This window comes from Cryptomeria japonica, chromosome 8, assembly GCF_030272615.1.
Source record: "Cryptomeria japonica chromosome 8, Sugi_1.0, whole genome shotgun sequence".
In the NCBI taxonomy this organism is placed as follows: Eukaryota; Viridiplantae; Streptophyta; class Pinopsida; order Cupressales; family Cupressaceae; genus Cryptomeria; species Cryptomeria japonica.
In genome coordinates, this window is record NC_081412.1 from 179355162 (window position 1) to 179372956 (window position 17795).

Here is a 17795-nt window from a genome sequence, read left to right on the forward strand (position 1 = left end):
AATCCAGAAATGGATCACGGAGTATGATCCAAAACATTGATGCAAAAACTCTCACACAATCAAATCCAGAAATTGCAAATTATGAATATAATGGATTGTGGAAATCAATAATCTATTAAACTTGTTATACATAAATAATAAGACACTTAAAATTAAATGACAATCAAATCTAATTCCTTCCCAACTCCGGCATTTTGGATGACAGCATTTTAGGCACCCCCACTATAATCATACACAGACGTAAAGAAATTCAATTATCATGTAAAACATCGAAAGGCAGATTTTCAGCTAACTTGGCAGCAACAATAATAATAATCAAACAAATAGTTGAGATACTATTAGAAAATTCAAGTAAAACATAACATAATATATATTTATCTTTACATGCTGTCTTTTCGTATTCATTTACATTAGTTTGTATAAATACCAGTACACAGTGTCATAAGTGTATCGTATTAGCTCATACTATACTTGCAGGTATCACATAATATCGTTGGAAACCTCTCCTATTTCAGCTTTCCCGAAGCTGCTGTCTAGAATACAAGCTTAAACATTGAAAATTGTTTCGTGTAAATAAAACACTACAACTGCACAAAACGACAGGATGTTACAAGCACTTTTTGTGTTGTGAGTCACAGATAGAAACTAAATAAAAGCAAGATCCCATACATAATATACATAGAGAATATGATATATTAGGAAGCCAACTCTTTACTATGTAACAAAGAACTACATCTCTTCTACTTGGATAGAGAAACCACAAGGACAACGCTTAGTCCAGATAGCACTATCTTCATCATAGCTTTGATTCTCATCAGGAAACATGTGAACATGATTATGCAAAGAATCAGTCTTGACATTTTTTATGGTTTCATCTATTTTTGTTAAATCATGATGTTGTTGCTCAAGATGATGGGTACCTTTACCAGTTCCACTCACCTGCATTATATCAGCTCTTTTCAAATCAGCAGAATTATTTGCTCCTCCTGTGATTGTGTTAGCTGCACACTCCATATATTCAACAGTTGAAGCAACAGATAAATTGTTGCCATTTGAATAAGTTTCTTGATAATCATTGTGCAGCCTTTGCCTTGTTGCAATGGATCGCAAGAGTTGATTCCATCTAGAAATAGCCTGATTTTCATTCTTTTTCTTCTCATCAACTGCTATTCTCTCTTGTTCTGATGAATAAGCCTGTTATTAAATCAGAAACTTATACTATCATTTATTCTGATGATATCACTAAATAGAGAAACTATAATAGCCCCCGTGTTTGTCTTAGACGAGATGTTTAACCAGGTAAAAAATTGAAATAAAAGAACAAAAGCTTGCATTGATATTATTAAAAGTAATGAGACGAATCTAAGTCACAATGACATCACACAGTAGTATCTGTTGGTTCACCACATTTATAATTTTATGTTAATGATGCAATTTTTTCCAGACAGTTCACTCGCTAAGTTAATACAGCTAGCAAGTACATTACCTGCAATATTGCATCTCTGAACTCTTCGCAAACAACAATGCCATCAAAGACGGGCACTGAACGTCCATTACGAATCTCAAATCCAACCATAGCTGGAGCAAAGTCAATTCCCAACTTCTTTACAATAGGTACTAAACGTGGCATTTTCAGGTACACAGTACCAGGTGGAAGGCATTTTTCTGACCACACATCCACCTGACCTCTTTCATTCTATCAAGAAACAAAAGCAACTTGTCAAATAACTGCCTGAATCTGAAATCAAATCTATCTATGGTACAAATAATTGCTCTAAAGGATCTCTGGAAACTCAAAACTTTCATACATTCATCATGCAAAGGAAATGCTCAGGAAAAATAATTCGGAGTATCAAAATTGAAAATTAACACAAGGATGGTAATAACAAAGGATTAACTTTTGGTTTCAACAAAGCTGGAAATTTAGTGCATGTTGTTAATATGCAATTAACAATCAAATTTAAAGAGCTCAAAAAGCTCGAAATCTGCCAATATTGGCACAGTGATGGTTGTGGTGGTGTTGTTTTTGCCATCAAGGTTCAAACCCCACAAGGGTGCTATTGTTGAATGTTTCTATTGGGGATGAAGTCCCCTAATTGTGACCTCACCGCTTCATTGCTCTGGGTCAAAAGCATTTGCCCCTAAAAAAAAGGGTTCAATTTCTACCAGCTTAAAAGATCAAAGCAGAACATTTAGTACAAATGCCCGAGTGATTTTCTATTGTTTTCTTGGGAACTCTCCCTCTGTTGATGACAAAAGCATAGCACAAATCCATCCATATTAAAGATACACTATTGGTTGCCCCAACATTCCACGGATACATTGATTGCCCCCATTGCTCCCCCCACCATGCATATTAAAGATACGCTATTGGTTGTGAGGACTTGGAAGGAACGCCACCCCACCATCCTACCATTACTGCTCAAGACTTGGGGGAATTTCAGGGACATCCCTAAGATGTCCACGGGACTCCAAGGAGTCTCCCAACCAGCCCTAGGACCCCCGCCCCCCCCCCACCATCAAAACTTAAGCCCTTGGTTCCTCCATCCCCGAAACCCGTCCCCCCGTTAGGAAACTCCATGGACCATTGGTTGCCCCTTTATTGACATCAAGAAGAATAAATAGAGATGAAAATAAAATAATCCATCATGCTTAACACATACTACATTCAAAATATATCTGAAATATGATGAAAAAGAGGAGAAACTTGCCCAAAAAAGTTGTCTATGATAATAATGTCAAATGGTTCTTCATTAGCTGGTCCATGGTAATCATGTTGACAGGCTATAACTTTGATTGCACACCAGGCAATCCAGGTTTGGCTGGAGATGATGGTATCATATGATACAACATAGGTTCTTGTGTTAACACTTTCTCTCACACTTGGTGTTGACACAAATAACATAACAGAAGCGGCTGGCATTGTGGGAAAATTGAAACTAGCTAAGTCATTGGGGTTCAAAAGACTGACTGTAGGAGGTGACTATCATGTGATTTTTCCAGACATGTAATGAGGAGGTTGAGCAGATTGCAGCAGATCGATCAAGATTCTAAATGAAGCTAGTTAACTTTGCAAAAATCTGGATGGAATCCATAGGGTGAATTTCTTTCACAAGGGCGAGAAGGCTGTTGACTGTTTGGCTAAACACATTGTTGATGTGTCTAGGCCAAAGGTAACTAAAAAACCATCAGTTTAGACCAAACTTAAAAACATAGCATTACGATCTAGAATCCTGTATTTTCAATTTGCAACAACAAATTATTTGCCAAATCCCATTCACTATTGTGTGAGGTGTAGTCTATATATCCTCTGTCCTTTCATTCCTCTTTTGGTTTATGAGATCAGCAACTTACTCCCCACCTAGGCAATGATGGTCAATGACACATTTTCCTGCCTGCATAACCTCTGACCTAAGGCTATTCATGATGTGTGGCTTTTTCTTCTATACACATTGGTTCTTAGTTTGTTCAGAGTTTGTGAGACCATGAAGAGAAAGAGTGATTTTAAATTCTCATAATGAAAATCTTGTCAAGGGGCTCTTTATAAAAGATTTGAATGAGGCTTTTATCTTGATTAAGGCCCAATCTTTGGGCCTTATCCATTCTGTTTCAGGGGTAGTAAACCTCACACTCCATTCTCTCAAAGGGATAAATGCAGAGGTCTACAAAATTCTGCATCAATATGTTTTTCTTTGGGCAAGGTTCAGATGTTTTGCTTGAAGGCCAAGGTGGCCGTTTGGAAGCCAAGATGGCAGTGGGGAGAATGATAGTTTTGCAGCTAGTAGATTTTGCAGATTCACTAAATAGGGTCGCCCATTTCTGCATCCACACGTCACTTCAATGCTGCAGGCTTGGGAATCGCCTTTGATTGTTGCAAGATAGAGACCAGGATGGGGATCTAGCTCTCTAGAAGGCTTAAATCAAGTCATCTTTGGTGGATGCAATGACTCCGGTTCTAAATAACTTGCTGCCCTGAAAAATAAGATACAGCTCTCACTGTGGTTGGCAGGTCCAGGGTTCTACAGGCCTATGATATTGCCAGGTTGGTGGATGTGGTTTTTTTTCTATTTTGCTATGGTATATAGTGTTAGTTTTAAGATCAGATTTGCAATGAGCAGACACACAGAAATACAACAGCACATGAAAAATAGAATGAAGCATATATCCTAGGAAAACCCCCCTCTTCGAGGGAGAAAAACCCAGCCAAGAATATCTCTTATATATTGAATGAAAGAGCAGAAATTTGATCAGATTTGCAATAAGCAGAGACACAGAAATACAACAGCACATGAAAAATAGAACACAGCATATATCCTGGGAAAATCCTCCTTCTCGAGGGAGAAAAACCCGGCCAAGAATATATCTCTTACATATTGAATGAAAGAGCAGAAATCTGCTTACAATCTGGACCAAACTCTAGGCCGATCTGAAATAATGAAACACAGCATCTATTCCTAGATTCGAATGCACAATTACAATGAATTCTCCTTGATGTTAATCTGCTCTAAGCAGAATGATAATCTGCAGTAGATAAGCGAAGTCCTTGATAGGTGCGATTTGTCTTGAGAATGAAATTGATTGATTGATTGATTAAATGATCATCATCTTCTATATATACAAAGTAAGGCGACTCTTCACAAGGGTCGGCCTATCTCAAGAACCAAGGCGACTTTTCATCTTGGGTTGGCTTTATAAATATAAAATAAAAATAATTAGATAGCAAGTCCGACTTGCCTTGGAATTATTTAACTATTTATTCTTTCGAATTTGAGAGAAGGATATCTCTCGAAGCTATAACATAAACACTCCCTCTTAGCTAGGTAGATATCTTCTAGATATCCACGTCATGGAGTCTCTCAACATGACGTCCACCATGGCTACTCCCATGCGTGGAAAGAAACACACGTACAAGTGCCCATCACGGAGTTTCTCAACGTGATGCCATCATGGAGTCTCTCAACATGACGTCCACCATGGTTACTCCCATGTGTGGAAAAACACAAGTACAAAGAGTTCATCACAGAGTCTCTCAACGTGATGTTGTCATGGAGTCTCTCAACATGACATCCACCATGGCTACTCCCAGAGGGTGGAAAGGACCACATCTCCGTCTTAGAGATGGACAAGGGCTTTCACCTCAAATTTCTACATCTCAGAGAAAATGCATTAACAAGGGCTTTCACCTCAAATTTCTCCGTCTCAGAGAAAAAATGCATTAACACATTTTCATGATGATGTGACTCCCTCTGGAGCTCCACGTACTTGCATCAACCTTCTGACCTCCCTGTCCAAGGTTGCCTCTTGATGGATTGACAGACTCCCTCTGAATGTTATTTCCTCCTCTTCGAAGAAACCTATGTTACCCCAAGTTTCTGGGACGGGGACGGCAGGGGACGGGGGTACGCGTTTCCGAGACGATGATTTTTTGAGACGATTTTGGGGAGGGCTAGGGGACGGCTATATAAAAATAGGAAAAATTAAAATATATACGGAAATTTAAAATATTCATATGAAAACATGAATAAAGCATGCACATATACATTATAGAACCTTAACATATAAGAACTAGCAGAGATCTTATGCCAAATTTGTGTTAAATTGAGAGTCAAAGTCAAATTGCTTATAGAGTTCATTGTCAAAATTCACTGTCAATATGGAGAATTTATGGGGACGTACCTAAGGAGTCCCCTATCCCCGAGACATCCCCGGGATGGGGACGCCTGAAAAAAATACTAGGGACGCGTCCCTAGGTAATGTAGGAAGAAACTAATTGCAATCTGTATATGTTCTTCCTCTTCGAGAGATGACTCAACTCAGTCCCATGGCTGCAAGCTGTCTCCATACATTCTTCAACCTGCGTGACTTCCTCACAATCTCTTTCTCCCTAGAATTCCTTATGCAATCTCTCATCATCCTTTTGCTCCTCGATCCGTCCATGACACCCTCCGCAACATCGACAACTAGCATAGTGCCATCAGCAAGCGCAAGAGCGGTTGTCATCTCGTCGAAAAAGTTAACATGGCCAAGGGAATCCATGACATTGCAAAGGTAGAATTTGGCGTTGTTGTCCTCCAAAACAAGCGACATGGGAACCGCCTTGATAGAAATATAGCGCTCCTGCTCATCAATACGAGTGTCGGTGTACCTCATGCTTCTCGCTGTGAACATCAAAAGTAGAAATGTGATGGATCTGCTTGACCAACATGACCATGAACATGGTCTTGTTGTGCTGGATGTGTCCCACCAAAGCAACATTTCTCACCAGCGTGGGGTTCGACATTAAGCCAAGCAAGAAATCAGTGGAGACGTAGGTTGAGGAGTCCTTCACGCCCACCTCGAACTTAATGTTCCTGACGGGCTTGATGATGGGTTGCTCCAGCAACTGTGCATCCTCGTCCATCACTTGGGTTTCCACGCCTTGGCCATATACTTCTTTCATAGTGGGGTAGTGTTGTGCTCGCACACACACCTCATTAGTTGACAAGGGATCCCCTAATTTTTGTTTTCGCCCTTTGTCTGCTCAAGAAAGTTGATGCCAAGACAAAATCCTCAAACCCGAACTCACCTGAGAAGGGCAATTAGCAAATTCAGCATTCTCACTAGTTTTGTGAGAACTAAATCGCGTGTTTCTGTCATAGAGCCCGAAGTCACTTGTTCACTCCAAAAATCGCACAAAAGGCTCAACTTACTTGAAAAGGACCAAAGCTCACAAAATCCACTTATTACTTGAAAGGATTAAGGAGTTTAAACTCGCGAAATACAAGCATTCGGCCCGAAAGACATTAAGTTCTAAAACTCGCGAAATGGTCTTTTAGGCCGAGAGAAAGAGAGCATCTAAATCCAAATTCATGCAAAGTCGGCTTGGAAGCCGAAATTACAAAGCGCGGGTTTGCAAAATGACCTCTAGGGCCAAAAAACAAAGACCCCCGAAAATCGCAATTTGCCCATAGGCCCGAGTTTGGCAGAAGGAAAACATAAAGGAAATTCACACAAAAAAAAAAAAAGACCAATGAGCTAAAAATCCAAACCCTCATTTTCGCCTGAAAATTGTAGTCACGAAAAGCAAGTAAAACGCAAACTTTCCAAAATGCCCCTCCAACCCGAAATTGCAAGGGGCGTTTCACTTTAAGTTTTTAAAAACTCCATTTAGCCCCGAAATTCAGCAGAAGGGTGAATATCGCACAGGTCAAAAGGCGTTTTAAACTTTAAACCTTTCAAAAAGGCCTTATGGGCCGAAAACGTGAAATAAGAGTGAAAAGGGCATTTCTACTAACTTTAAAACATTGCAAAATCCCCCTTTAGGCTGAATTTCGATATGAGGAGTAATGCGTTTAAGTTCAAAACTTTTCAAAAGGGTCTCCTACCCCAAAAATCGCAAGCAGGAGAAAGACGTTAAGTTGTAAAGTTTGCTAATAGTCATTCCAACCTGAAAATGGGCATGCATCTTTTTTGTAAAATCGCGAAACATAAAGTAAGGCATTTTTTTTTAAGTTTGCAAAAAGGGCTTTTAGCCCAAAAATGGAGAAAAAGAAAAGAGTGTTAAAACTTATTTTAAACTTCGCAAAAACCCCTCTTGGGCCGAAAATCGCAAATTTTACCCTATATGCCCGAAATAATGAATATCAGGTATTTTGGGTGAATGACCCGAAATTCAAAGGGGTAACAAAGGCGTTCAAAAACAAAATCTCACCAAAGTCTTTATTGCTCGAAAATCATTAAAGCTCGCAAATTTCTCTAAACCGCCGAAAAACGAAGGGACAAGTTTGTAAAACATCGCTCAAATTCGCCCAAACACTTCATCCAGGCCGAAAGGTTCAAAGGCCTAAGTTCGCATTTTAAGCTATTAAGCCGAAAATCATCATTTAGCTGAAAACTTCAAAGAATTCAAATCATGCAAAATGTATAAGGCCGAACTTTGTAGGTATCACGCCCCAATAGCTCAATCTAAAGTCCGAGTTTGCCAATACCATTTCTTGAACCGAAAAACTGAAGGAGGTGAAAGTCCAGGCATCGTAACTTCAAATTCAACTAAGGATCTAATGAAGGCATTTGAAATTCACTCAGAGGTAGCCTTAACTCAAAACCAAAACTTGCCTAAAAGTTCTGAATTCCTAGAGGAGAAAGCGAAAACATTCAAAAGATACATCTCACAAAGAGCTTCTCGAGCCAGATGATAAAATTTAATGTTTGTTAAATTAAATCATTTAATTTTTCAAATTGATTTATTGAAGTGAGATTGATTGTTCGCAGGTCGAAGGCATCGTCTCGAAGAACTAGGAGAAGGTCTGAAACGTCAAGGAGCTAGGCACTGAAAGCTGAAGACGAAGATGTAGGATCGCGTTGCAGGAGCGCGAGATCTGAACCGAGCATTGGGAAGCGTGCCACCCGCACAACAAGTTAAAGTCCACCACCGAGACCAAAGACCGAAGAACACTCTGAATGTGGCAAGTCTATGCGTTCTCAATTTAGATACCCAGCTGGATTTAATTCCAAGAATTTTGTTTTAACAACTGAAATTGTTTTATTGTAAAACTGCCTCTGAGTCCCGCGCAAGATTATTTAAAACAAAGGGGAAACAAGTCAGTTGTGGACAACTATTCCCAACCACCAATAGGACCGAATTAATGCCAAACAGTTGTAGGTAGTTGAGATAGTGGTTGATAGGATAACTGAAAATTGAATGGGCATGGGTCAAGGCTGCCAGCTTCTGGATGGCAGGTTGCAACCCTTGGATGCAGTCCATCCTAGCCTCTAATTCATATTGTAAAAATCTATAAAAGGTAGAGGCCTTTCTTTTGTAAAGAGTTAGACAGTTAGTTAGAATTTTATAGTTAGATTTTAGAAGTTAGAATAGGTTAGATCTTAGCAGTAACATAGAGATGTTGCAAAAATTGTTGTAATAGGCAGCTGAAATCAATATATAGACATTGATTTGGTGTTTATTGTCTTGTTTTCATCCTGTTTGCATGGTTTCTTTCAACACTTTAGATAGATCTCTTTTTGTTTTGGGTGTGCAGTTATTTGATAGATTCAGGCTCATACCATTGAGGATATACTGATTGTGTATCCTTTTGTATGGTTAACCTGAGCCTTTAATTGTGCTTAGTTCAATTGCAGGTGTCTGTCTAAGTTGCGCCAGAATTGGGTGCTTAGCCATGCGTTTGCAGTCTGAAAATATTCCAAGTCCCTTTGAAGATTGCACCGTTCCTACGAGGTTGTGAGCTATTCTGGCCAAGCAAGGATTGGTTATGTTGAATCCGTCTACCCGCATACCAGTTTTATTAATTTTAGGTCTCCTAAACCCTTTCCATTTGCTCTTTATTACACAATTTGAGAATCACAGCAGACCAACTTGTTACAAAATCGTAAGACACCATGTGCTCCCAACAAATCACATCAATCATTGAGTAATCCCATAGTCAAGACCTAACAATCGAAACCTTGAGGTCGTCCCCATTGATCAAAGAAACGGCATTAGGGATATACTTATCTCAAGAGAGGATAGGATACTCAGCCAGTACATTCTATTCTGCGTTGGCTGGATAAAGTCGTAGTTCCGTGACTTTAGACACGTTAACAAAATTGGCGCTAGAAGGAGGGCCTTGAAAGGTTCCTTGCAGCAAGTTGAGTCTAATCGACCTTTTCCAATGCTATATTTGGGATATGAAGATCCCTGGTGACTCTACTGGATGTGTCCCACCAGAGCAACATTTCTCACCAGCGTGGGGTTCGACATTAAGCCAAGCAAGAAATCAATGGAGACGTAGGTTGAGGAGTCCTTCACGCCCACCTCGAACTTAATGTTCCTGACGGGCTTGATGATGGGTTGCTCCAACGGTTGTGCATCCTCGTCCATCACCAAGGTTTCCACGCCTTGGCCATACACTTCTTTCATAGTGGGGTAGTATTTCTTGTCCTCTACAAGAACGATTCGCCCTTCCATGTCTGTCTTCATATCCATATCAAAGTCGTTGCCCTCGCCCTCCCTGAGGCCGCGCTCAAGACTATCAACACCACCGCGAGTAAGCTTGATCTTTTCTTGTGCTGGATGTGTCCCACCAGAGTAACATTTCTCACCAGTGTGGGGTTCGACATTAAGCCAAGCAAGAAATCAGTGGAGACGTACTTTGAGGAGTCCTTCACGCCCACCTCGAACTTAATGTTCCTAATGGGCTTGATGATGGGTTGATCCAACGGCTGTGCATCCTCATCCATCACCAAGGTTTCTACGCCTTGGCCATACACTTCTTTCATAGTGGGGTAGTATTTCTTGTCCTCTACAAGAACGATTTGCCCTTCCATGTCTGTCTTCATATCCATATCAAAGTCGTCGCCCTCGCCCTCCCTGAGGCTGCGCTCAGGACCGTCAGCACCACCACGAGTAAGCCAGGCCTCTTCGCCATTGAAACTAGTCAAAGTCCTATCGATTTGTGCAAAGCAGCATTTAACATCTTTGCAGCTCATCAAGGGAATGAATCATCAAAATCCACGGTATCGACAACCATGACCACAACAGTCCACCCAACGCCTCTAGATTTCATCACTCGATTGCCCATAGCAGATTCAAAGTCAAATTTAGGCAGCAAGTTCTCAACCTTCTGGTCCTTCACATTGCCGTAATTTTTGAGAGTGGCACCATGCACAGACCACTACCATTTCTTCTTCTTCACATTTTCTCTGCTCGGTTTTAGCTTTCTTCTTCCTTTCAATTTTTAAAGCCCTTTCTATGATGTTGTCGTAACCTGGCCCAGTTGGTGCAAAAGAATCGAGTATCTTCTTCAACCGAATCCAAGTGTCCATCCTCACTATCCCAAGCGGTCAACATCTTCGTCTCGCCCCTGGCTAAAGCCCACAATGCCCTCCACAGTAGCCTCTCTGAAGGATATTTTTCTTGGCTTTAACCCGGTTGATCTTCTTGTACGACCAATACACAATGCTCGCTACTGCAACTTCGATGTCAACAATTTAGGCTACTTAGCCCTTGCACTTATCCATATTGCAAAACTTTGCATTGCTAGAAGGTAATGATTAATATTTTGGACTTTGCATATTTTGTAATGCCAATAACAACGGCTCTTGCTTTATCCACTATTCCTTCAAGAATCACTGCTACTCATTCATCGAGTGGTGCTCATTCTCCAATATCGAATGCTTTTATGGGTTGTGCAATATACAGCTAGTGCAGAATCAATGAGAGCCAATAGCGATCAAATCCCACTAGTCGTCCTGGTGCGAAGTGACCATCCAAAATGCATACATGACCATGCATACCCGCACAAAGATTAGTAATATTTGAGTTGTTGTGAGCGGCCAACATAGATCGCTGCCTTATGGATTGCAGACAGATAGAGACCTACAGACGACAAGAATGTCTAGAACAATTGAGATGGTTTCTACAAAAACTTGCTCACTCCCAAGGAAGTTTGTTAATCACACGAAGGTAGGTAGTGCTGAGGATGTAGCCAGAGCCTAAGGCTCGGCCACAAGCTGCCACGCTAAATCACTCAACCGTTCCTTCCCTCTTTGTCCCACATCTGGTCACTGATTTACAGAGGTTTTCATCTCTGTAAAGTCAACAAGAGCCGTCGCAGAAGATAGATTATCATTGACATCTCAACATTTAAATTAATGTTGTTGGTCTATATCCTTCCTAAGGTCTCAATATTGACATGCCCGACACCCAAACCAAACCGTGCTCTGTGTCTCCTGCATTCTTCTTCCGATATTAATGGTACACGCCCCTAGAAATGCACGATCTTAACAAGTCCCCAGTAACTCCCGCACCATACCATATGTGTCTAGCAATAATGCTTAACTTCATCCCAAAGTTAATGTATCGACAGTTACAACTTATGCAAAGGCTAGACTATGCCAAGATTACTCTTGCGTCAGTTCATGTAGCCCATCTCTTTGACTCCAAGAAAATTTGCCTCAACATCAAGCGCTTATTCAAAAGGTTCTCAACTATGATTCTTCGAGACATTGACAAATTTGATTAGTTCCTGATTCTAGACATTTCCCTGAGTTACACAGCAACTCCAAAACAAAAAAAACTTCGATTCTTAAATTTATGCTTATTTTAAACATGTGACACATTCCACAGCAACCTTCAGAATAAACTCTTTAGTTAGTTCCCTTTGAATATTTGCGAATATCTCCAAGGATGCCGACTTTTTTGCTTACACAAATCTGATTAGGTCTTGTCTTAAACTTGCTCTGATACCATGTTAGTTTTAAGATCAGATTTGCAATAAGCAAAAACACAGAAATACAACAGCACATGAAAAATAGAACACAACATATATCCTGGGAAAACCCTCCTTCTTGAGGGAGAAAAACCCAGCCAAGAATATATCTCTTATATAATGAATGAAAGAGCAGAAATCTGCTTACAATCTGGGCCAAACTCTAGGCCGATCTGAAATAATGAAGCACAGCACCTATTCCTAGATGCAAATGCACAATTACAATGAATTCTCCTTGATGTCAATCTGCTCTAAGCAAAATGATAATGTGCTGTAGATATGTGAACTCCTTGATAGGTGCAAATTGTCTTGAGAATGAAATTGATTGATTGATTAAATGATCATCTTCTATATATACAATGTAAGGTGCCTCTTCACAAGCAAGGCGACTCTTCACAAGGGTCGGCCTCATTCAAGAACCAAGGCGACTGTTCATCTTGGGTCAGCCTCATTCAAGAGCCAAGGTAACTTTTCATCTTGGGTCAGCCTTATAAATATAAAATAATAATAATTAGATAGCAAGTCCGACTTGCCTTGGAATTATTAAACTATTTATTCTTTCGAATTTGAGAGAAGGATATCTCCCGAAGCTATAACATCAACATATAGCATAGTTTTAAAATAGCCAAAAGCTCACTTGACTCACAAGTATTTGCAGGTCAAACCAGCTCACTGCCAAAATTTTGGTGAGTACTGAATACACATTGAAAACTCAAAAACAAACCCAGCAATAACTAACAAATCCAAGTCCGAAAAAAAACTCATTTTCATCAATTGTCACAAAATATTTGAACTGCTTGACATATTGTAACATTGCACATTTGTTTGCAAGCATTTGGAAGTGAGGATTAAGATTAGTGAACTTATAAACCACATTTTTTGTGCATGCCTTTGTTCTAATTTTCTAGTGCTAGGGTTTAGATATTTAATATTTTATTTCTGATTCTCAATTAGTTTGTAGTATTTTGTTTCTGATTTTCGGTTGGTACTAGCTGCTAGGTTTTTTTTCCTCTTGTTTTGCAAGGGTTTTGTTACATTTTCCAATAACAAAATCACATCCACAAATGGGAGAGGTGGCTACAAGTAAAACGACCTTGCTTGGAAACATGGGACATTAGGTATAAAGCCATGATGTAATGTCTCCTTCCAAGGAGAAGCGGAAAATTACCGATTTAACCTATTTAATTCTAGTAAGCTAATTTCAAGCTAAATCGGGGAATAAATTAATTAATTATATAAAGTGCAATTTTTATGGATGACTTTAATTAATTTTATAGAGTGACTTGAGTGAATTAAAAGAAGAAATATTAAAAGTCATTTTATAAAGGTGCTTTAATGAAATATTTTAAGAGGAAAATTAAAAGGGCCCTTTGGGAAAGTTCCATGGGAAAATATAAAAAGAGGATTTGAGAGCTCATTTACTCATGCTTTTTTCTCTATTGTGGAGTTTGAGCTTCTTGTGGATCAAACCCTAGGACGAGAACCATAAGGGAATCAGTTTCACTTGTGAGATATCTACTCTAACTGGTTGCAGCTGGAATCACATAGGTTTCACATAGGAATTTAGGTTGGAGTATTTGTAAGAATTGTAGATATGGACTCCATTTTTGGAAGAATGCTGAAAGTTTGGTGCTAACATGTAATTTATATTTAACTGATACCTTAACTTGTTTGGGCATGAATTTCCTTTGTTGCATCCCAGAATGACCTCTAAGAATCAGTATGAACCTTCAGTATCATTTGTTTCTCTTAATTAAATGTTTAATGTCATGATACAAGAACATGTTGCCTTTAAAGTGGAAACAAACATAGTTAATTTCCCATTGCATTAACCCTTTGAGGAAAGTAATTCAGCTCACAGATCTATGTAAATTTCACCAACATAACAACATGTAAATTAATACTTTAAAACATAAGAGAAAGAAGAATTAGATAGAAGAGCAGAAACACCAATATACATGGGGACAACCTTTTTAGGTAAATATCCCCATACTCTAAAGCATCGAACCAATGTAATAATCTGCAACAAATAAATTACAATACACTTGTGGCTCACAGCCTTAACATGGAGAGTTACATCTTGCTCTTCTCTGGAGAAACATAGACAGCATAATAGCAGCTCTCAATTCTTCAAACTGACATTCAATAATGAAATACAACTCAAGCATATAATGCTTTACAAGCTAGGTGCCAAAGAAAACAACTCCATCTTCAACAAAGCAAAAAAGTTGAATAAAGCACATCATCAATGGCTGTAACTTCATCCTGCATATCCAAAGAAAGCTATCCTCTTCTTTGGGTGTAAATCTTCAAGGAAAGTATTTCAATCTTCAACTTAGCCTCCAAGAAAAGATAAAAGCAAAAAACTGCTTTCTTTGCTTTTCCTATTTAGGAATAAAAACTGCACAAGTCTCTCTTCTAAACATAGGAGATTGTCAAAATTGTTTTTATCTTTAACATGAAATCTTTGACTTCAATCCCCTAAATCACAGGACATCCAAAGTGGGCACCCATTTCCTAAAGATAGGAATTACACCATATCTGCATTCCTACACAATAGGAAACATGCCATTGACTTCACCTACCATGTAGGATGCCACCACTCCAAGAGGACCCACAAAATGAATGGAAAACTTAAGAAATAATCAACTTAGGATAAATAAATTTGCACCAAAATGATTAATTGAGTTAATTATCAATGTTAGGATTCAAAGGTTGTGACACCTTAATCCCAACAGTTAGGCGTGAACTTCCTTTGTTGTTGGGCAATTGACTTTGGAGTATCATTGTCAAGTATGTTTGGTCACCATTATTCTTCTTGGGCATGGAGGATTGTAGCTATGATTGGGTGTGAATGATGAGGATTTTGCTAGGCATTTAGAAACACAGATTCTGGATGCTATTTCATCAGTGTTCACATGGATTACATTGTGTTGGCTGAGTGCCTAATATCCATTGTGTGGCATGAGGTCTCTTTTCAGCTAGTCGCATCCCCAAGAAATAGTAAACTGAGCCATTTTGTTGGTGTTCAGGCTGCAAAAACAGTCACAGCTAGCCACCAGGGAGCAAAGAGGGAAGTCACAGGAATTAGGAAGAGAGACATGGGGTTTCTAAGGACAGTTTGGGAGCAAACAGAATCATATTTTGAAGTCGACTGGCTGAACCTCATGTACAGAAATTTATTGAATATAAATCTGCCATAAAAGGCCAGCGATCTGTCAGTTTTGTACATCTGTTATTACAGAAAATGAAACCTTACCATTGAGTTTGCATATTGGTTGAATGTGTGATTTATATTTGATTGTATGTTTGAGTTTTATTAGACATTAGGATGATGCTATTAGAATATTTAATTATATTTTAGTCACCTATATTTAGTTCCTTGTTTAATGGTCATTTAGCTTTTTAGTTAATTAGCTTTTAAGCTTTATTTAGCATTTAGCTTTTTCTTTTTTAGTTAATTAGCTTTTAAGCTTTATTTAGCATTTAGCTTTTTCTTTTTAGTTAATTAACTTTTAAGCTTAATTTAGCTTTTAGCTCTTTAATCTTTTATTTAACGTTCTGTTCTAATTATAGAACATCGTCTTGTAATCTCTATATATACGTGTGTATATCGTTCAATGTAATCATCCGATTATTGAATCATTCATTCAATTTATTTTTCATGGTATCAGAGCGGGTCGATGGGATTCTTTAAAGTTTGGCGAATTTTTTAATAAAAATTCATGGCCTTCTTTCTGGAATATTTTCCAGATTTTTTTTAATTGTTTTTTTATAAACAAACGATTTTGCTTTTTTGATGGTTTTTTGAGGGTTTCGAGGGTTTCTGCTTCGTGTTCGAATTTCTTTGTGCTGGGCAGCAGTTCATGTTTTTTTAGGGTTCTGGAAATTTTCGGGCCTACAACCTGGAGGTTTTTTTTGTAGATTAAAAATTTTCCTAAGGTTTCTGCAATTTTCAACTAGGGTTTTGACCCTTCAGTTCAAGTCGAAATTTTATTCTGGTTGCAGATTCTTGATGGTTTTTTTGAGACCTCAACTGGGTCGCAGTTAGTTTTTTCCGGGTGCATCGTTTTCCGTGCCTCGATTTTTGAGCCGTCGGATCTGTATTTTGATTTTAGATTCTTGGTCGATTTTTCGAGAGCTTTTCTGGGTTGATCTCAGATTTTTCTGGGTGCCTCGTTTTCGAAACTTCAAATTTTGTGTCAGCGAATTTGCCTTGGAATTTAAAAACAGTCAGCGATTTCTACTAATTTTGTGGACGTTGGGAATTTTGGTGTCTTCTGGGCACCGTTTATGTTGTACATCCGACCTAGGGTTTCTGCCCCTATTTTTTTTTGCGTTCTTTTTAGAAAAAAAATCGTCAATATTTTTCTGATTTTTTTTACAAAAAAATCAGAGGTATTTTTTTATTTTCTACAAGTTATTATTTTTTTTGATTATTTTAAGGAAAAAATTCAGGTTTTAAGTTTGCAGAAAATTTTAATTTCTGGGTTTCTTCCAAACCTCGAAATTTGCGCCTTAGAATTCGTGCTAGAATTCTCCTCCAGGGTATTATATTTTTTTGTGTAGCTGCTTCTATTCTGATTTTTGAATCAGATTCTTCTGTCTCATGCTTTCACTAGGTTGACCTCGTTCAACCTCCATTTTCGTGATGGCATCTTTGACCAACATCATGTTGGAACACAGTTAGAAGTTCAGTGGCCTCAACCACAACACTTGGAAACAGTCCATGTTCACGATATCTGAATATCGTTGCCTTGATCAGATTGATTTAGGCCAGACCTCATCTTACAGGTCCCAGGGTTTTTATAATTTTTTCTTGAAAAATTGTCTATCGGTTTTTTGATTTTTTCCACAAAAAATCATGGGAGGGTTTTCACGATTTTTTCCTCAAAAATTGTTTGCAGGGTTTATAATTTTTGCTTTAAAATTATCTCATCTGTAATCCGCGATATTCGCGTAAGATTTTAGTTATCTGGGTTTTACCATTTTTTTCCACAAAAACGATGATTTGTAACCTCAGATTTCTTGGTTTTTCGATTTTCTCCTCAAAATCGTAAATTCTCTTTTCGAGGGTTCCTATTTTAGGGTTTGACGGTTTTTTCCTCAAAATCGTGCTTTGTTGCAGTTAGTTTGGGTCGCACCTGCCAGGGCGAACATCTACAACTGTGGTATCTTGCAGTCAGTTTTGGAGTTGATACTCTTCTGCAAAAGGGTTTGCCGATTTTCCTCAAAATCATGGTTTTAGTTTTCAGTTTGGCTACCCAACGTTAGGTTGGATGGATTTTGGTATTCTTGGTCATTAACACTTTTCAGATCCAGGGAGGGTCTCCACTCCAGCAGAGTGTTCTTTTCATTTGTGATCAAAAGACCTGCAGTGTCTTCTGTAGGGTAGTTAGTAAATAGAATGACCATTAAAAGAGGGTATTAGAATATTTAATTATATTTTAGTCACTTATATTTAGTTCCTTGTTTAATGGTCATTTAGCTTTTTAGTTAATTAGCTTTTAAGCTTTATTTAGCATTTAGCTTTTTCTTTTTTAGTTAATT

At 38.5% G+C, this 17795-nt stretch overlaps 1 protein-coding gene across 2 annotated transcripts in view; it reads right to left on the bottom strand.

Moving 5' to 3' along the window:
- Positions 1 to 352: 352 nt before the first annotated feature.
- LOC131048442 (DNA repair protein RAD4) overlaps positions 353 to 17795 on the bottom strand; it is a 200108-nt gene continuing 182665 nt past the window's right edge. The window contains exons 13-14 of one of the 2 annotated variants that reach the window (XM_057982395.2): positions 1487 to 1696; positions 353 to 1194 (exon numbers count right to left, since the gene is read on the bottom strand). In XM_057982395.2, the coding sequence (XP_057838378.2) occupies positions 730 to 1194; positions 1487 to 1696 (675 nt within the window). In that variant the 3' untranslated portion in view covers positions 353 to 729. The remainder of the gene's footprint in view (positions 1195 to 1486; positions 1697 to 17795) is intronic. The other variant, XM_057982396.2, reaches the window with a different exon arrangement.